This window comes from Dipodomys spectabilis, unplaced genomic scaffold (assembly GCF_019054845.1).
Source record: "Dipodomys spectabilis isolate Male_0828 unplaced genomic scaffold, ASM1905484v1 ptg000009l, whole genome shotgun sequence".
Lineage (NCBI taxonomy): Eukaryota > Metazoa > Chordata > Mammalia > Rodentia > Heteromyidae > Dipodomys > Dipodomys spectabilis.
Window position 1 is genome coordinate 27,250,542 of NW_024870686.1, and position 21,923 is coordinate 27,272,464.

Consider the following 21,923-nt stretch of genomic DNA (forward strand, 5'->3'; position numbering starts at 1 on the left):
CATACTGTCTAGGGCCATTAACTAGTCTCAACTTGTAGAAAACCTGCCTGGGTCTCTGGGTGGGCAATGTCACAGGTGAGTCCCAGGAAATACAATCTTGTCTCAGCAAGATGGTCTGCTGGGCTGAGTGTGGAAAAGAAGCTATCTAGCAGAGATCGTCGGTGGCGTAGACGTCACTGTATTGTCTACGTCTAAACACAACAAGGCCCACTCTAAAGCTCAGAACACTGCTGTGGGGAGGCAGAGTGTCTTGGGCAGTGGCATGAACATGCGCAGGACAACCAAGGTGGAATAGCAGCTCCTCCAGGTTTTATCATAACAGAGCGAAAGGGTGAACTTCTCCGGGAGTCACTCTGTTGCAGCCTGCACTCCCTCTCCACACCTGAGGCCCCGCTGCTGCCCTGCTGGGGATTCTCCCCTGCTCCCTGGATCTTCATCTTGCTTTTTCTGAGCCCCCTCTTTTATGGTGGTAGAGCACATCTCCCACCAAGAGTGGTGGAGGAACCGTTCTGAGACCGTGCCTGTCTGAAAAGATCTTCAGACTCCATCTTCACACAGCGCCCAAGACTGGACTGTGGCTAGATTTCTGGGTTGGGAGTAATTTTCCTTTTGCCCTTCTGAAGGTTTGACTCTCTGGTCTCACGTGTCCAGTGTGGCTTGGGAGGATGTGTAAGCCTTTCTGATCACAGTTTGAATATAACCTAATTCCTCCCTTCCCCCCCACCCCACCCCAATGGGGCATTTATACAATAAGCTTCCCATCCTGGGTATTCTGAATTTCACAGTGATTGCTGAATTTATTTCAAGCATGATATATTAGGTATTTTTTTTCCAACTCTGGAAATGGACAGGTTTCAGTAGGGGCATGCTTTTGAAAACGTTCTTTGATAATCCCATCTCTTCCTCTTCTTTCTTTTCTGTTCCGGGAACCCTAGTTACCCATGAGTCTATGCGTCTATGATCTTTGCAGGCTGGTTCTCTGGTTTCTGTAACTTTCTAAAATCTGTTTTTCTCTTGGATCCGTTCTTTGTCTTTTTTCCCCTGTATTTTGTGGGCTATGTTACCAAAGTTTCCATTCTAAAACCTCCTTATTCCCCCTCCCTTTGCCCCTTTGCATTGTTTACCATAGTTCTCAGTGTTCATTCTTAGATCACCAATTTTATTATCTGAGGACAGACTTTAAAGCTTTGCCTTCTCTCTCTTCTCTCTCTTTGCAAATCTGCATTCTCCAAGTTGCCTGCAGGAGAGTTGCTTGCTCTCTTCTTTCTCACTCACGTTAGAAGCGTAGCTCAGATGGCGTTAATCTGTTTGCCTGCCTGGGCTTGGAGTGGAGGAGACTCCCTTGTCAGTGATGGTGTTGCCTGTAGTCTTCGGAGGAGAAACTCCTAAGTCACAACTTTGTTTCCCCCTTCCTTCTCTGCAGGTGCTCAGATTGCACAGAGAAGAGTCCTTCAGTCTCTGCCCAAGAAAGTCATTCTTAGAAGGTAACATTCTAGGGCTGGGAAGGTGGTTCAGTGGTGCTTGCCTTGCATGCATGAGGCCCCACATAAACAGAAAGAGCCAGAAGTGGTGCTGTGGCTCAAGTGGTAAGCGCTAGGCTTGAGCTGAAGAGCTGAGGAACAGCGCCCAGGCCCGGCATTCAAGCCCCATGACCAACAAAAAAAAAAGGTAACATTTTAGAAGCTCCACAGGGGAAAAAAAGGCCTTCAGCATTAGAATTCACTCCATTTCCCTTTGGATATACACGCTAGAGTGCCTTTAGTCTATCCAGTCCTTCTTAGATCATGGGGATGTTAAGTATCTCAGCGAGTTTTTCAAAAAATGATGCTATAACACAAATCACTATACCTAATATTTCCAAACAACTGAATAGGATGTCTGAAAGAAATAGGTACTGTTTGGAAAAAATATATACTTGCCACGAAAGGAAATGTTGGTTCTTTTTTAAATAACCATAATTACTTTCTATTGGTTGAATGCCTTTGGTGGGCCCTGTATATCCTCTCAGTGTCAGACTGGACATGGTCAGGCTTATTTTATAGTCCCCATAGATCATTTCATGCGGTCTTTGCTTTATTTCATTACACGTCAATCAAACGCTCAGTTTTAGGGCTGGAGGGGTGGTGCAGGTGACTGTCTTGCCAGCATGAAACCCTGACTTCAATCCCTGGAGCCATATTTGCAAATAAACACAACCAAATGAAAGATGTCAATTTCACAGAGGTCTGATGTTACAGAAGAGAGAACAGCCATCCTGTTGTAAACTGGAATTATTTTCGGCTAGTCATAGATATGGCTCATCCTCTCAGATGTCAGATATCAATATGTTGAAACCTATGAGAGCCCCCTTGTCAGAATGGAGAGGCACCGCAGCAACTCTGTTACTTCATCACGTAGTTTGGGAAGCACAGGATGTGTATACTTTTGATCAACTCTTCATCCTAGTCTTGAACTTGCATTTCTATTATATTATAAATGTACTGAGTTTATAGCTATCTCAACAAATATTCTTATCATTGCCCCCCCACAACTCAGCCTCTTGGTATTTTTAATTGTGTAGAATTTATTTCATATTCGGAATCACTTTATCAAGTCTAGAATGGGCCACCGTGGTGATCATAACACAATAAGAGATACTGTACTTTACTATGTATAATTCTCTAACCAGTAAGATACTTTTTTGGGGGGTGGTTTTCATTTTGCATGCCATTAGACAATGTTATAGAAGTAACTCAATACAGTTTGTGGCTGTTTCCAGACAGCTGAGTAAGCGCCTGAGTATTAACATCTGTCAAATGAGTCTTCTGTAACCCACCCCTCAGACCAGTCTTTGAAGGATTCAATCAGTATAAAGACAGTGTCTCAAAAGAAGGCTGGGGCAGGTAAGATGACAAAGGAGGTTGGTCTGAAGTAAGCCGGCTAGCTATGAATTCACAAAGCAGTCTGAGAAGATTTGTGCTGCAAGCTGACTTCTGTCTAGACAGAGAGGGGAGTGTAAAACGCATTAGACAGATACAACACAGTAGTGACGAGGAAAACCTGCTTCCTTTTCACAAATGTGCTGGAAGGCATCTGCTACTTTCTTCTTTATCTAAATATCTCGTTCTAGTGCAGCACTAGCTAGGTATTTTTAGACCTTAAAAATATCGTGCCCATAGATAAAGGAAGAAAAGAAGGAGATAAGGAGAATGAGAGAGTGGACTGGAGAAAGAAAGAGGAAGGGAAGGAAGGAGGAAAGTTGTGGGGCTAGATATACACAGAGAGAAGAGAGAGCAAACAAAACAAAACAAACAAGACAAAGCAAAAAAACCCCAGTGACTCTGACAGAAGGGAAGAGACGGCAATAAAATTTGAATGTTTAAATATTTTTCCTGTATTTCAAAGGCTATTTGGAAAACATTTGGAAAACATCACTAACCCAGTGCTATAAAATTTATCTTCGGCCCCAGATGGACTGTATTCACGTGTCATTTTTGTCCTTTCTAACAAACAGTGGCTAAAGACCAGCTTAATTAGAGAAGACTGCTCCTGCAGACTTTTGTCTATGGCTGAGTACATCAGTGGGTTCGCTAAGTAGTGTGATGATCAGGTCATTGAAGAAAGTAAACTCTGAAACATGATCTTTGTTCACTCTGACATGGAACTTTGGAGTCAATGTAAGGAAAACATCAAGCCGTTAGCAAAGGAATCATACCTCATTGTGTGAGGCATACTGCAGTTTTGTTTCAATACAAATCTGCTTTAAAATTTGTTCTAAAGTTTTTACGCATGACCACTCACAAAAGTAATGATTGGAGTTTCACTATTTTGTGTTGTTTAAAAATATGGCTGTGTTGCTGGGTGCTGGTAATTCTAGCTACTCAGGAAGCTAAGATCTGAGGATCGTGATTTAAAGCCAGCCCAGGAAGAAAAGACAGTGAGACCCACCAATTATCCACATGAAAACCAGAAATCAAGCTTTTCCTCAAAGTGGTAGAGTTCCAGCCTTGAGCACAAAAGCTCAAGGACAGGGCCAAATCCTAAGATAATGACAGTGGATATCAAGATGATAAGCAATGGGTATTATGAATGTGCTCAGGATACAAAATGTTACATCAAAATAGCCTCCACAGTCTGGGAAGCTATGAAAGTATTTTTTTTTTTTTTTGCCAGTCCTGGGGCTTGAACTCAGGGCTTGGACACTGTCCCTGAGCTTCTTTTGCTCAAGGCTAGTGTTCTACTACTTGAGCCACAGTGCCACCTCTCTCTCTCTCTCTCTCTCTCTCTCTCTCTTTGTTTGGTACTGAGGAATTGAACCCAGGGCTTTATGCATGCTAGGCAAGCATTCTACCACTAAGCCACATTCCTAGTCTGATGACTCTATTTGATGTGGCAACAGACCCACTGCTTAGGATGTCATGCTCTAGTTGTAATTCAGAGGCCACGCATCAATTCCAGTTATTCTCCTTGGATATTGAGTAGCATCTTTTAAGCTTTGGATCCTAATAGATGCATTCTCGCTTTTAAAGATCCCATGCTTGGATGCAACAGAATCAGGGATGACCAGAGCATTGTGACCTACAGGAGCCCACAAGGAAGCTTCAAGTTCCCAAGCAAAGGTCAGGTCAAGGTCATGATTCCCAAAGAAGGTTTGAGCAGGATTTGCTTGACCCAGAAGTAGAAACAGTAACATCATCCTTTGTATGTTACCCTTTATTAAGAAGCACATGAAACTGTGGCTTTGCTCATGGAAAAAATAATCCCAAGTAAACAATTAATACCAAGAAAACAATACTAAATAGGGCATACTATGAATACCTGGCCAATATTTATTTTTTTGTCCATGAGAAGTCATAAATAGATGAGAAGTTGGATGGCAGGCCCCCATGGATCTCAGAGCATGCTGATGAGGTCAGATGACCTGGTAATTAAGACAGATTCTCCATGCTTGTAGAACAGTTAAGTTTGATGGCTCATGGCACATAAATGAGACATGCGTGGGATCGACTCTCACACATCGTAGGCGGCTCTCATTCGAGGCACATTCTCAGCCACGCTGCCTCACTGTTAGTGGGTTTTGTCCGCAAAAGTATGTAGCAAGCAGAGAGCTCTTTTCTACTGGAATTTTAAGGAGGAATTTTTTTTCCCCCATCATTGGCTTAGTTTGCTTTTGGAGTATGCAAGACTATATTTTAGAAAGTCTTTAAGTCACCGAATCTGACCTTCTTGTCTAAATGGCACTTAATGTTTTACTAATAGAGAAGCTGAACACAATGCCTGATCCATGATAAAGAGCATTGTCTCCAAGGGTGGGGGGGGGTTCATATTTCTAGGGTATTGCCAAAACATTGTTTCGTGTATAACTTTTTTTTTATATATTTTTTTCAAGACTTATCCAGAGTGTATAAGAAAACCTGAATGATAAATTTGATTTCTGGCCATGATAAATTGATCATTAAGAATATTAGAACATAACAGAATATTGTATCTTCTATCTATGTCTTGTCTTGAACTCTTTAGGCCTTCAGTGATTCGAAGTATTGATCTCTTTCATGCTGACTGCAACTTTGTCTCCTGTATACTCCCTGTAGCTCAAGGTCATGAGAGACAGAGCAAGGTAAGCAATCTCATTTGTATGAGGAATGTTTGTCTGTCATTTAGGAGAGCTTAAACCAAGCAAGGAGAACATAGCATTATTGCATCCAAAAAAAAAAATCATTTCTTTGAGCCAGTGGCTTGAAATGGCTCATGCATGTAATCCTAAATACTCAGGAGGCTTAGATCTGAAGGATCTCAGTTGGAGGCTTGCCTGGGCAGAAAATTTCACTAGGTTCCATGTCCAAAATAGGCAATTTTTTTTTTTTAAAAAAAAGGCTGCACATGAATTTTAAGTGGTAGAGCACCAGATGAGCAAGCTTCTGAGTAAAAACACTAGTACTTCAAAAAAATTATTTGTTTGTGTGGAAAAACAATAATCTTGAATGCCCTCAGGAAAAATAGACGTAAATCAAGCAGTGCCTGACCCCATGACATAGAATTCAAGAGGGCATGGAGTAACTGTCCCAAATCCCAGTGGAAAGGGCATAAGGGCATCTTCTGCCACCCCCGCAACCCTTAACTGCTACAGAACAGAAGTGACCCCAATGCTCGGAACACAGATAATAAGATGGATACACAGGCCCATGTGTGTGGTTTAAACAGTGAACCTTGGATATTCCAGGACCCTGAACTTGACCTATGTCCTCTATGAGTGAGAATCACTCAAAAGCAACATGTCAGTTGTGTGTCCAGCAGCCAGATTTCACATGATCCAGGCTACCCACTTGAAACCAGAGCCTGGGAACAGGGCCTCAGTAGAAACTTACGCATATAAGTCTGAGTTCACTGGGATATCTTGTCAATCCTATACACGGAAAAAGAGAGCACATTCCAAAGGGGACAGACAGAAGCAAATCTAGAAGAAGAGTTAGAAAATTTCAAAGAAGGGGCTCTAAAGAATGAGGGGGCCCTAGGATACAGTTCCAGCTCCTTGCTTGACAGGTCTGAGTGATTCTGCCAATCATTTCTGCCAGTCCTAGGCATAGCTTAAAGGAGCACCAAAGAAAAATGTTCAGTTCATCTCATGTATAAGCTTTTTTTTTTTAATAAAGATTTTTTTTTTTATATTGTAAAGATACTATACAGAGGGTTACAGTTACCTGAGTGAGGTAATGAGTACACTTCCTATTGAACATTGTTACCCCCTCCATTGTTTTCCCCCTACCATCTCCTCCCTTCCCCGAGGTTCTTTTTTTTTTTTTTTTTTGATTGTGACTAAGTGATTACATAATTTCCAGAATTTCACAGTATTGTGGAATAATGATGCTCATTTAAAGTCACAAGTTCATTCTAACTTTCTTGGAGCAAATTGTCTATCACAGTCTGTAACATATAACGGTGTTCACATGTTATACACCATACATGCATTCAGCAGCATGGGGATATTTAGTAGTGGTTCGACCAGATGAGTGAGAGTTCTTTGTTTTTTAAGTCCTGTTAGTTTTGTCGTATCACCTAACATTTTGGATTTAGCATCCACTTATCAGGGAGACCATGTACCGTTTGTCTCTTCGCTCTTGGCTTACCTCGCTCAACATGATTCCTTCTAGCTCCATCCATTTCCCTGCAAATGCCATTGTTTTGTCATTTCTAATGGCTGCATAATATTCCATTGTGTACAGATACCACAATTTTTGGATCCATTCATCTGTGGTGGGGCATCTGGGTTGTTTCCATATCCTAGCTATTGCGAACAGTGCTGCAATAAACATGGAGGTGCACGTGTCCTTGTATATTGGTTCCTGTTGTTCAGGTAGATGCCTAGAAGTGGTATGACTGGGTGGTAAGGGAGGTCAATCTTTAGCTTTCTAAGGACCCTCCAGACTGCTTTCCAAAGTGGTTGTATAAGTATACATTCCCACCAGCAGTGTAATAGGGTTCCTCTTCCTCCACATCCCCTCCAGCATTTGTCGTTGGCTGATTTGTGGATGTGGGCCATTCTGACTGGGGTAAGGTGGTATCTCAGGGTTGTCTTTATTAGCATTTCCTTCACCACCAGGGATGATGAACATTTCCTCATGTGTTTCTTTGCCATTTTTATTTCTTCATTTGAGAAGTCCCTCTTTAGTTCCCTTGCCCATTTAGTAATTGGTTTGTTAGGTTTGGGAGGGATTAGTTTCTTGAGTTCCCTGTATATACAGGATGTTAACCCCTTGTCTGATATATTGCTGGTAAATATTTTTTCCCAATTCGTTGGTTGTCTTTCTAGGTTGGTTGCGATAGATTTAGCTGTGCAGAAGCTTTTTATTTTAAGGTAGTCCCACTTGTGGAGTCTCTCTCCAACTTGTTGTGACCCTGGGACTCTGTTCAGGAAGTTCCTTCCTGTACCTATTAGTTCAAGTGTTTCTCCTACTCTGTCCTGCTTTGTGTATAACTTTAAAACAGAAAACAAAGAACTATTGAAACCCAAAAGATACATCTTCCCTTCCCGCCCCCCCCCCCCCCCAGAAGAAAATTCTTACCAGGTTCAGCTGTAGATCTGGGTTCTTTTTGTCACAGGAGAAAGAAAATAAATCAGAAAAGAATATTAGGATAGGGTTCTATTAAAATGAACCTACAGCTCTCTTCTTGTTGTCTAGTGTAGAACACATTATAGACAATTTCTACAAGAGAAAGTTCCAGCGACAACGTATAAATGTCTCTTCCTATAAATATAACAAGTTGAGTTCCAGGAACACTTTAAAGTATTATTTAAAGACATAGTTGTTAAGTGGATTATGGACTTGTGAACTTTCTAAAATTATTTGCCTGACTTGGAGTACACATGTGAAACCTTTTTTTTCCCTTGGCTGTGGGGCTTGAACTCTGGGTCTGGGCGCTGTCCCTCAGCTCTTCAGCTCAAGGCGAGTGCTCTACCACTTGAGCCATAGCACCACTTCCTGTTTTCTGGTAGTTTCCTGCCTGGGCTGGCTTTGAACCGTAATCCTCAGCTCTCAGCCTCCTGAGTAGTAAGGATTAACAGGTGTGAGCCACCAGTGCCTGGTGTGAAACTCTTTCTAAAGAAAGAACATAGAACTTGTATCAGATTCAAAGGTGCCTCAGTTTTAGTTTCCTGGGCCCTGTTACACAGTGCCTTATTGACTCTTGTGCTTTTCGAAAATAGAAATCAACTCATTTGAATTGATTTTCAATCAGCATTTCTCCCTGTTTTCCCTGAAATCAGATGGACTGGGATAGTCAGCTGGGGAGACGCAGTCGTGTCCCCTTACTTTTTTGTAGAATTCGGAAGTCTGGAGAGTCTTGGATCTCAATTCCTTGGCGGGACCACTGCACCTGTAGAGGGGGCGCCCCTCGAACCCGGCACTCCAGGACGACCACCTGGCCCTCCGAGGCTGCCGTGTTCTGCAGCTCCTGAAATTCAAGCAAAAGGCTTTCCCTTAGACGGTGTATTCTTAAACAGTTTCACAACAGAGATATAATTTACAGACCTCAGTCCCCAAACAGCAAGCAAAACAAAAATCCCTGGCAGAGCTCGTATTCAAACAATTACCTTTAATAAATACCTGTAAGCTATTCATAATTTCTTCATCATGAATGAGTGATGTTTATCACCGTAGGCTCTGAAATACATGTGGCCTATTTATAAATTTGTATTGACTATTTTTTACCTTATTTAATGGAATTAAAGGTCACTGAAACTCTTTAGCAGTACTGGGGTTTGACTCAGAGCCTTGCTTCTGCTGAGAGTACTCAGCCCTCTTCCCTTTCCCTTTCCTTTTCTCTTTCCCTTTTCCTTTCCTTTTCCCTTCCCTTCCCTTCCTTTCCTTTTCCTTTATAGGATCTTGCATTTATACCAGGGCTGGCCTGGGTCACACCCTATCTATGGTTCTATATTGTTGGGCCAACAGGTGCGTGTGCCATTGTATCCAGCTTTTTATCAGTTGAGATGAGATCTCATGAACTCTTTTGCCTGGCTGGACAAGCTCTTCCTTCAAGTAGCCAGTATTACAAGTAGGAGCTATCCCTCCTGGTAACTTGTTACTTTTTCTTTATATTTAATAAGCTGGTGGAATGCGAGTTTCTTAAAATAATTACACAACAAATGACTATAGATCTTTAGAAGAATCAAAGAAGACAAGAAAGAAAAGCCATTTGTTTTCATAAGCTCCAACCTTTTCATGCACTCCCCCGTTATCTCTGCTCAACTTGTTTTCCGTGGCAGCTTTATGAAGCTAAGGGGTTTGGGTATTTTCTCATTTCGAGATCCTCAGTAAAATAACAAAACATCTGTACTTCCACACTGACCTTCATTTCCTCCTTCCTTACCACTGCCTGTTGCTTTCACGCTCCTCCAACTCTAGACCAATAAATTTTTACAATCTAAAAGATTAGAAATTAATTTGGCTTCATAGATGCCACGTGGTAAGGCTTTAGGGATTGTTAGGAACCATGAGGATCTATGTCCTCTCTTTCCCATCCTCCTCTAAGTGGGAACTTTAACCTTTTGACGATATAAACTTGTAAGCAGAGGACCAGATCAAATACAAAGCATATAGACCTCTTTAAGTAATTCAATCATGATACAGTAACTCATCTGTACATAAAATAAAGCAAAAAAAAATCCCCTCTCTCATATTGGAAGAGTGTGTGGACTCCTGATACGTTGTTTTGTGGGTGTTCGTTTTAATTGTTTGAGGGAACAATAGATAATCACAAATTCTACAGCCCATGAGAAAAGCAAATGTGGAAACAAATGGCTTGTAGCAAGTGTGTTAAAGCACTATGAAAATTCTGAAAGTCTGTGATGTTGGCAGTGTAATGGGAAGTGTAAGGGGAAGTCTGATTTGACATTTGGTAAGAATTTTGGATTTGAACTCAGGGTCTTTATGCTTCCTAGGTAGGGATGCTACCGATTGACCCAGGCTTCTAGTCTTTTATGTTCTGCTTATTTTTGAGATAACATCTCAGAGTTTGTCTAGGGCCAGCCTAGACTGGAATCCTCATGGTCTCAGCCTTCCATGTAGTCAGGGTGACAGGTAAAGACCATTTTGCCTTGCTCTTAGTTGAGAAGGGATCTTTACAATGCTTTGTCTGAGCTGGCCTCAAATCTTTATCCTCTGGAACACTGCCTTCTGAGTAGCTATGATTATATCTACTCTCTCTCTCTCTCTTCTTCTTCTCTAGTAAAGCTTAAGTAAAAGTACCAACTACTGATTTCATTTCTTCTCCATTCTTTTTATTCCCATTCTTATTTTTAAATGTAAAAAGATCTCTGGCTTAAAATTAAATTTTTTTCTTTTTTTTTTTTGCCGGTCATGGGGCCTGAACTCTGGGTCTGGGCGCTGTCCCTCAGCTCTTCAGCTCAAGGCTAGCGCTCTACCACTGGAGCCACAGCACCACTTCCAGCTTTTTCTGTTTATGTGGTGCTGAGGAATCGAACCCAGGGCCTCATGCTTGCAAGGCATGCACTCTACCACTGAGCTACGTTCCCAGCCCTTAAAATTAAATTTTGAAAAAAACAATTAAATGTTGACTTTGTGATGGGAGCCAAAGAAGAAATGGCTAAGTGGTTCAAAACACCATTTCACCCATGGGGTCCAGCATCTATGGGCTGAGCTGTTAAATATCTCCAGTAATGTCCAGGAAGCCATTCATGATAGGTGACAAATGGCACCCAAATATTTTTCATGCTTGAGCTTTCAGGCACCAGAGGAGACTGATTTATTCCTAAGACTATGTAGGGTTTTTTTTTTTTTTTTTTGAGAGGAGGGTGTTGGAAAGTCAGTAATGAAAAAATGGGCATACATCAAAGAATGAAGGCAGATCAAACTGTAGCTATTATTCGAGGACACTTGGCTTCTCTTGTAGAGTGAACACACAATACACTCATGCACACACACATACACACTTATCCTGCATAGCTAGGATTATAGATGTGAGCTACCAGTGCCTGGCAGAAGACACATTTATACAATATTTTGAGTTCATCTATGTTTTGCCTGCAACTTGGAACATGAGGTAAAGTGTGGATTTTCCATGTCAGCACATAAAGAGTATTGGATTTTGGAGCATTCCGGGATTCTCAACCTTCATCATAATTAGTATTCATTTAGAAAGTCTTTATATTTCATAGGACAAGTCCCTTTCCTTTTCAAGCATGACTTTGTTTTTTGTTGTTTTTTTGTTGATTTTTTCTTCTCTAGCAGTGCCCTGACTATAATTGATGATTTAAAAAATTCCTCACATTTTTAAAGAATCAGTTTACTAAATTCTATACTAAAAAATAAACAGAAATTAAAAAAACATATTGGGATTTTTTTAAAGCAAGATTTGTACTAACTATATAATCAAGGAGTAATGACTTTTTGGTCTTTCAGTCTACAAGAATGATAGATCTCTCTATTAATTTGGTCTTTCAATACAGCTTCCAATAACGGTTCATAAATTTCTCTGCAAATAGAAAGAAAAAGAAAAGAGAAGAAGAGAAGAAAAGAGATATGTTTCAGGATCTTAGGAAAATAAAATTACCCAGTATTTTTTGAAATAGGTGAAAACTTGTTAGATCTTGCAAGCAATTTCCTTGGGACAGGCAAGGAAGGTCTTAATACTGTATGCGTCTTATTTTTCCTTATCTCACATCCCTGTCTCTCAGGCCTTCCCCAGGGCCACAGGCACCCAGCAGCTCCTCAAAATGCCTTTTTACCCCCAAAGGTAACTCTTTGAATTAAGTGTATGGATCTGCTCATTGTACTTTTTAAAAGCTGCGACATGGAAGAAGCCACATGTGAATGAAATTTAAGGACCAAAGCAAACATGGAGAATGAGGTTTCCAGCTGTCAGACCTTTGTAAAAACAGGAGGAAAGCAGGCTGAGGTGGTTCCATCGGTGCGGCAAAGATGTGCAGTTGGACTGTGAACCTGAAAGAGCAGAGGCACGCATAGATGAGAGTCTAAATATGTACATCGCTGTAGGGATGGGCTAAACTTACCTTTCCTTCTTGGGCTGGCTCCACCTGAATGAAACAAATAAAAGTTTGACCATTCATCATGCCCTCGTCTTCTCTTACAGTGTGGACCTTGTTCTGCTTCCTCGTTCCACATCTGTTACTCTTCTCTGTTCAAAAGGATATTCAAGGTAAATGTTCCTTTAGGTCCCTGAGGACCTGTGGGCTCTTAAATGCTATTACCAAATGGATTTCTGTGTGTGGGACTTCCACCAGGGTCTTTTTTAGAAGTTCTCACAGATGTTATATTTTATTTTAAAATACAACCTGGATTTGTGGAGTCAAGAGTATAAGATGTTGGCAGTGGAAGGCAAAGTAGATGATCAAAACAGGGCCCTATGTTATTGTTGTGTTTTGAATCTTACACTCTTTCAATAAAATTGTTACAGAAAATAAGGAAAATTCTTTCTGATGTGCCAATTCTATTCCCCCCCCCCCCCCCCAAAACCAACACCTCTACTACCAACAGGTATGGAAATACACAGTGGCATTCATCTCTGGGAAAATTTAAGGATTTCAGAACAGTAAATGGAAAACAAATTTTTTTTGGTGCATGACCACTTACTTTCAAACAATCTTATACAAGTGGTTGGTAGCTCTTCACCGGCAAGTGCTGACGTGATATTATGTGTCTAAAGGTACCCCAGGACATCAGAAGGTTTGACCGAACTGTGGAAATGCTGACATAATAATGGACCTTATTCATTGTTTCTGTAAGACTTCACTGGCTTGTAATTCAGGAGGTCTAGGTTTCATCTTTCGCTGTGTTTTGGATCCACTGAGAAATATGAACCTATTTTGTGCCACATTGTTTCAAGTATCATGTCAAGATGAAACTTCCTGATAACCTGTGAGGTGGGTAGTGTGAGCATCTCCATTTTACAGATGAATAAAGTAGGCACAGAAGGATTGATTTCCTCAAGGTCCCTCAGTAAGTGGTAGAGCTTGGATTCGAACCTAGGCAGTCTGGCTTGAGGGTGGTCATATCTATGTCTCATTGTCTGTAACAAAGAAATGATGGAATTCCCCTGAGTACTTCATTCACCCAGCTGTAAAAGAGAGATGCAGTCACTTTTAACTCAGTGTTCCTGTTGAATTAAGACCACTTAAAAATGCACTCTTCACATCCGTATAGTATTGACATCTATAAGTAAATGTGTGCCTTTCTGTTCTTAGATATCTATTACAAATTAATAAGCTCTCCACATTTAAGAGGTAATAGGTCTGTATTTCCTGTTTCTCAGACAAACTGGAAGTGATGTTGATGAGATCTTTTTCTGCCATGGAATGTCTAGCACAGTGTTTAGCATTCAACATTTGTCAATAGTTAAACATCAAAGCTATGGATTTAGTCAGAGGTAGTTTGGATATTTTATTATGGTATAGGGGTTTAAAGGAAATCTCTACTAGATATGCTGTCTTTGGGTTACTTCTACTGGTTAATTCTTTTCAAGTTTATCAACCCACATGTCTTTACTATATATCATGCACTGTAGTTACCCAGACAGCTCTGAATGCTCGCTACATAGATATTCAAGGTGAATGGAAGGAACCGTGATACACCTGTTACACAGTTCTCAATCAGGCAGGGGTGAGTTCACATTTTGAGAGTGTGGAAGAAAGACTTCTATGAATGTTGTATTTAAAGATGACTATCATATACAGATTTTTTTCTGTAATTTGATGCTTACAGAGTGAATACACCAAGGATTACTTCCCAATAGGTTCTCTTACTGTTCTTTCTTAGACAAAAAAGTATGGTGAGTCAGGTACTGGTGGCTCACAGCTATAAACCTAGCTACTTAGGAGGCTGAGATTGGAAGATCACAGTTCAAAGCCAGCTCATGCAGGAAAGTCTGTGAGACTCTTATCTCCAATTAACCACCGTAAAACTGGAAGTGGAGCATCTGTAACTCAAAGTGGGAGAGCACTAGCCTTGAGCAGAAAAGCTCAAGGATAGCACCCAGGCACTAAGTTCAAGCTCCATGACTGTTAAAACAAAAGCAAAGCAAAAACAACCAACAATAAAAACCCAAACCCCACATTTCAATGGAATGTGCTTTAAAACAAGAAAAAAAATTCAATGTCACAGTCTTAAAATGAAGCAGTTAGTGAATCGACTCCACGGACTGGGGCCCTTGTACAATTACCTGTTGAACAGGGACTGACAAAGGCTGAATCACAGCTGTGGTTACTCCTGTCTTTGGAGAGGATGCTCCTATGGTCAAGGAAACAGAAGTTGTTTTCTTTTGAGCTCTGGAAAATATAGAAGCAAGGGCTCAGTTAGAACATTTTCTTAGAAATGATCTCTTGAAATACTTCTACAGAAGACTTGCTTTTTTTTGTTTGTGTATGTACTTTTTCCCTCACAAAATTGCCCAACTATGGAATTGGCCTTGGTATCTTTAATCAAGAATGCATAAAGAAAATGTGGTATACATTGATCTTCTCTTTCACTTTTTATCTTGATTTTTCTTTTTTTAATTTTATTTTATTGCAAGGGTGATGCATAGAGCGGTAATAGTTACCTAAGTAAGGTGATGAGCACATTTCATGTCAAACATTGTTACCCCCTCCCTTGTTTTCTCCCACCCCACTTTCCTTCCTCCCCACCCCCTCCCCTGCCACCGAGTTGTAAAGTTCATTTCCAACGTAGTGTCTTATGAGTGTCGCTGTTGCATTGTTTCGCCTTTTGTTCTTTGTCTCACCATTTTGTGATTTCCCCCTTTCCTTCCACAAATCAGATAAACATATATAAAAGACACAGGGTACCAAAATAAAAAACAGTGACAACAGGGGAAAAACCAAAGTGGGTGGGGAACAAAGGAAAAAAGAAATAACTTCACATTCCATGTCTTGGAGTTCATTTTGATTATCATCACTCTATATGGTCATAAGTACATAGCTATTGAGCTAATATGATCCTCTGCTAGGAGTATCCTAGACATACACTAATTATTTCAAATAAGGGAAGCCGTGGAGCTTATGTTTCTGGGGGGTCTGGCTTACTTCATTTAATATGATTTTTTCCAAGTCTGTTCATTTCCTTATGAATGGGGCGATGTCATTCTTTCTGATGGAGGCAGAGAATTCCATTGTGAATATATATCACATTTTCTTGATCCATTCATCTACTGAGGGGAAATTGGGTTGGTTCCGTATCTCAGCTATGATAAATAATGCTGCACTGAATACAGTTGAGCTGGTAGCTTTAGTGTGGCCTTGTTTGTGATCGTTTAGATAAATATCCAGGAGTGGGATTGCTAGGTCATAGGGGAGCTCTATGTTTAGTCTTTTGAGGAACCTCCATATTGCTTTCTAGATCTCAATAGATGCAGAAAAAGCATTTGACAAGATCCAACACCCCTTTATGATGAACACTCTGGAGAAACTAGGAACCATGAAATATTCTCAATATAATAAAGGCTGTATATGACAAACCTACAGCCAGCATTATACTTAATGGAGCAAAGATAAAACCATTTCTTCTAAAATCAGGAACAAGACAAAGATGTCAACTCTTCTCCACTCCTGTTCAATATTGTATTGGAATTCCTAGCCAGACAAGAAGACAAGAGACAAACATAAAAGGGATCTAACAGGGAAAGAAGAAGTAAAATTCTCCCTCTTGGCAGATGACATGATCCTGTATTTAAATAACCCCATAGACTCCACTCCCATGTTACTTGAGCTGATGCAAAACTTTGGCAAAGTAGCAGGGTATAAAATTAACCCACAAAAATCAGTAGCTTTTCTATATGCCAACAAATAGAAGAGGGAGGCTGAAATCAGGAAAGTAACTCCTTTTGTAATGGCATCAAAAACAACAACAACAACAACAAACCTAGGAATTAAGCAAAGAGGTGAAGGATCTCTATGATGAAAACTTTAAAAACCTGCAAAAGGAAACTAAAGCAGATTTAAGGAAGTGGAAAAACCTCCCATGCTCCTGGATTGGGAAGATTAACATTGGGAAAATGGCAATACTGCCCAAAGCTATCTACAAATTCACTGCAATACCTATCAATATCTCCGCAACATTCTTTAATGAAATAGAAGAAGCAATTAAAAAATTCATATAAAATAATAGAAACCCCAAATAGCAAAAAAAAAATCCTTAAAAGGAAAACAGTGCTAGGGGAATATCATTACCAAACTTCCAACTGTATTATAAAGCTGTCATAAAAACAGCTTGGTACTGGCACATGAACAGCACTGAGGACCAGTGGAATAGAATTGAAGACCCAGAAATGATCCCACAGACCCTGAAAATATTACAGGAAGGATAGGGGATATACTAGGGCTCTTTGGCACAGGTTGAAACTTCCTAAATACAAATCCAGAAACACAACAAATCAAAGGAAGCTGGATGAGTAGAATTGCATTAAACTGTAGAGCTTCTGCATGGAAAAGGAGATAGCTAGCAAGATAAATAGAAAGCTCACAGACAGAAGAGCTTCACTAGCCATAACAAGGGCCTCATATCAAAACTATACCTAAAGTTAAAAAAAATTAAACCTCCCCAGTAACAAAAACAACCACCCCATTAATAAGTGGGCTAAAGAACTTTAAAGAGATTTCTCTAGAGAGGAAATAAGAATAGCTAATAGATGCATGAAGAAATGTTCAACGTCTCTGGACAAAAAGGAAATGCAAATCAAAACCACATTATGATTCCACCTCACCTCAGTTAGAATGGGCATTATCAAGAAAACAAATAACAGTAGATGCTGGTAGGGATGTGGCAAAAAGGGAATTCTGCTACACTAGTGGTGGGAAAGTAAACTGTGTATATACATCTTGTAACTGCAATTGTTTCAGAAACTGGACCTCAACAATCTACAGTTGAAATACCTGTCGTGGCTGTTTGCATAATATAAGATTTGTAGATATTTAGAAAAATGAATACAAAATTGAAAGGAAACCATCTAGAGTTAACTCAAAGATCCTAAAGTATTAACCATGAAAACCCTAATAGAAAGTTAAATCCTTGGGAGAGGTCCAATGTTTATCCATAGAGAGATATTTGAAATCTTCACGATTAGGGTCCTATATTTAACTCAAAGTTTTACGTGTCTATTTTAGGCCTAGCAGCTGTTCTTGTGCTGGATTCCAATTTTGTGGAGAGTATCTTGGAATTTTTGTCTTAGTGCATAGATAAGGGCAAGATTAAGAAGAATTTTTGCCATTGTTGAATGGCTGGCTGTACAATCTCAAGCAAGTCCTATGACATCACTGAATTTGAACTTCCTGGTTTAGAGCCCAGGCTGACCTCCAACTCTTTCTCCTCTTGCTGTAGCATCCTGAGTGCTGGGATTGCAGGCATGTGTTTAGCTTTGACTCTATCTGAAATCGATGGTGGAAAAGTATATGATCTTATAAGTATGCTTATAGCATCTGTGAATATTTGGTAGAATGGACATACTTTTATTTTTTTACTGGTTGTGGGTCCTAAACTCTGGGCCTGGATGCTGTCCCTGAGCTCTTTTGCTCAGGCTAACACTCTACCACTTTGAGTCACAGCTCCACTTCCAGTTTTCTAGTGGTTAATTGGAGATGAGTCTCAAGGACTTTCCTGCCTGGGGTGGCTTTGAACTGGGATCCTCAGATCTCAGCCTCCAGGGTAGCTAGGGTTACAGAGCCACACTGGTAGCTGATATAATTATTTTTTTATGAAGCTTACATATTACCATTGTCTTTTTAAATTGTACAGATTTGTTGTATACAATGTGGTAATTCAGTACAAGTATACAGCATGTCCTAATTAGATCAGGGTAGTTGGTGTAACAAATAAAGCCATCTAACAGCACATATCAATATTAATGGTATTTCTTACCACCTTCTGGTAGATTTTATTTTTGCAAAAGAATGAAGATAGTAACGTTTTCTGACCAATCCATATGGCTTTGTAGAAATCACTAAATTTTGTATAAATTTGTGGTATAAGATCTTAGCCAGTGATGGATTTTACCCAAATGAAAATCAATTTCTGGCTCAAATAGGTATTTTTTGGCCCTCTTTTACATCTCGGCAATGATTTAACTGATTTTCCTCTCTATGTGACAGCTACTTAAATTGAAAATCAGTTCAGTGATTGCTATTGCCATTAACATTGGTATATTCAGCATATTGATGATGAAATGCAGACTTCAATGTTCCAATTTTTAACTTAAAAATTGTGATCCAATTTCAAATATTTGATCTCTGATGGGTAAGAGTTAACTGTGCCAGTCCAAGCCCAGCATTCTTGGATTTAGGCCTCAACCGTTGACATCCTTTGTTATGTTAATAATTCAACAAATCAGAGACACTTACTGTGGCATTGCTCCAGCTTTTGATCGGCAAGCTAAACTGTCACTGTCAGAATCCGTGGAACTGGCTCCTGGGAAAACATTAAGGACAGATGAAAAAGTTAAGACGCCAGTGGCATTTACAATTTCAAAGTAATGATCCTCACTTGTTTTTATTTTATTGTTAAGTAGTTGTTCAAAGAGGTTTGTATAAGTCAGGTTGTGAGTGCAACGCATCTTCATTAATGTCGCCTCTCCTATGGTCCTCTGCCGTTTTCCTCCCTCCCATCCACACTCTGAAGTTATGAAGTTTATATACATATATATAATAATAAATAAATATAATAACTGCATTTGGTCACCCTTCCTTTGTCTATTCATTTTTAAAGCAGGAACATACAAAGTCTTATTTTTCTTCAATATACAATGAAATAGAGAACAATAAAGGTGCAAATTATTTTTATTTACTGCTTCTTTTGAAGATCATTTTTAAAAAAAGAACAGAACTGCTAGAAATAGCCATCTTAAAAGAAATATGCTTTTAGAGCCAGATCTATCATTACTTGTCTTTATATTAACTTTTCCCTCTCAACCATCTTTTACATGGCTTAAAAACTATGAAACAAATGTGTTCATATAAAAAAAGTTCATAGGTTTAAACCTTAACCCTAAGAGACTATGTGGTGTGGTAACATCACTTATTAATAAGTAAGAAGATACTTTTTGATACTTGAGTAAAATTGACCATGATAGAAGGTTCATTCTTGAATAAGGTTTTTCATTTTGGATTATGCCCTTTCCTCCTTTCAAACTCATTGGATTGTTATATTCCTAAATTAATGGTCACAACCAATTTTTTTGTGTAAAAGTAATTAAACTTTGATATTTCAGTATTTACATATTGTGCATCAAGAGTTTTTTTTTTTTTTTTAATTTTTTTGGGTCCAGTCATGGGGCCTGAACTCTGGGCCTGGGTGCTGTCCCTGAGCTCTTCAGCTCAAGGCTAGCACTCTACCACTTGAGCCACAGTGCCACTCCCGGCTTTTTTTTTTTTCTGCTGATGTGGTGCTGAGGAATCAAATCCAGGGCCTCATGCATGCAAGGCAAGCGCTCTACCACTGAGCCACCTTCTCAGCCCTCAAGAGATTTTTAAGTGATGGATTTAAAGCAATTTTAGTGATTAAAAGTATACGTATAGTGCTTTCCTAATGAAATCCAATTCATTTTTGCCATTTCAATTAGCCTAAAAAATACATCCTGATGGAAAAATATCAACAGCACAGAAAACCAGTGAAGTTATTTTCCTAAAAAACATTTGACACATTTGGTGTTTACTTTTCGGACAAGTTTAAGATATCAACGTACATAAACTTCTTCACATGTTTATACAAATGGACTCTGTAATTTATGTACTACTTGCAATTAGTTACTTCTGCCCATCTGTGCATTTAGTATATATATGAAGACTCAGTTCTCCTGGATGACCTCTGGAATTTCTTCTCTTGTCTCCAGTCTTTGTCAACATTGAAATCAGTCAGGATTAGATCATACTGATAATATTTCCATCGCCCTTTTCTTATTTTTGTAACTACCATTCAACGTGGGTTTTCTTTATCTGGGTCCTGGACTCTTACCTGATTTATCTGCCTCCAAAATTTAGCTTTTCCTTACCTAAGAGTAATTCTCTTAAAGCACCCCTTTTCTGTTAAAGGACTACCATACATGAGTCTCAGTAAATGAGAACAGCCAAAAGGCTTTCATGATTTCCGATTTGATTTGATAACCAGGACTTCCTACATTTCTTTAATCCTAATCCAGAGAGAACACAGTCAATACTAATCCAGAGAACTGACACACTCAGTAGTGTATATGGCATAGGAAATGTGGCTAGTGCAGCAGAGTTGGCACACACACACACACACACACACGTAAATCGCTGCCCTCGTGAACTTTGCATTCTAGCAAGGAAACCGACAAAAGGAGAGAGGATAAAATATGTGATAAGGACCCATTGCAACAATGAGAGGTACAAGTCGTTATGTCGGAACTTAACAACTTTGGTGGGGGGTGGGGGGAGGATCAGGTGGGGGGGGAGGAGTATGGGAAGGGATGGGGAGGGGAAACAACGAGGAGGCAACAATGCTTGATAAGAAATGTACTTGTTACCTTGCCCATGTAATTGTAACTCCTCTGTGCGGTATTCTCACAATAATAAAAAGAAAAGTTTCCAGTGAAAGGGGAAAAGATAAAGCAGAGGAGGGGCAGAGAGGTGGGTGGGGCTCAAACGTTACCCGGAAATGAGGAAGGTTCTACCAGGACCCAAGGGATGAGAGGGATTTTCTGTCTTGTTTCCCTGTTTATAACTGTCCTTGTATTAGTCACTACCCTAGCATAAGCCTACCCAGACTTTCCCTGATATTTTATCTTTTAAGATCAGCCCATTTTTCTAGGCTCTGTCTTCTCTGAGATCCCAGCGTTCTTGACACAATACTTGTCACTTACCATGTCTGGTAGAAAATCATTGTGTCCCTGAGGATTGAGGAGGGGTTGGGAAGAGAGTTACCAACTTGTAAATAGATTATAATTATAATGAACCTTGCTAAGAAGTGAGCTATGTCCAGTTTGTACCTAGAAAATACCAGGTACCATGTGGTTAGGTAACTTGCATGAAGTCACATCACTAGAGAGCTGCGGTGACAGGAAGTGTACTCCTGTGGATTTGAACTCATGATGCATGATCATCTCTGTCCTTGGCGACCTTCACCCACTATGCCAGTCTGTCTTCCTTTGTGTACTTAGCTCAAGGTTTACTTAGGACAAGCCTTTACCTTCTGCTGGAATGAATGCAAGCCAAGGGAACTAGGAAGCTTGTTTGGAGAGAAGGTGTGGACTAGCAAGCTGCTAGAGGGACTGCCATGGGAGGGACCTGGTGGAAAGGGACAAAAGGGACTGCTAGGTCTGCAGTGTCTGGATTCTATTGCCAGGTCCCTGCCAAGGGATTAACAGTAGGAACCATCAAAACAAGGTTATGTACAAGGAGGAAGTTTCAATTGATAAAGTGAATGTGTAGCACAGTGCAAGTGTGTGTGTGTGTGTGTGTGTGTGTGTGTGTG

The 21,923-nt window shown here is 40.0% G+C and overlaps 1 protein-coding gene across 2 annotated transcripts in view; it reads right to left on the bottom strand.

Annotated features, from left to right (window-relative positions):
• The window catches only part of Palld (palladin, cytoskeletal associated protein), a 330,283-nt gene that overhangs the window by 175,674 nt on the left and 132,686 nt on the right, over positions 1–21,923 (bottom strand). For both annotated transcript variants that reach the window (XM_042700109.1, XM_042700102.1), the window contains exons 3-7: positions 18,836–18,902; positions 14,671–14,776; positions 12,360–12,434; positions 8,787–8,928; positions 8,040–8,063 (exon numbers count right to left, since the gene is read on the bottom strand). In XM_042700109.1, coding sequence (XP_042556043.1) covers positions 8,040–8,063; positions 8,787–8,928; positions 12,360–12,434; positions 14,671–14,776; positions 18,836–18,902 — 414 coding nt within the window. The remainder of the gene's footprint in view (positions 1–8,039; positions 8,064–8,786; positions 8,929–12,359; positions 12,435–14,670; positions 14,777–18,835; positions 18,903–21,923) is intronic.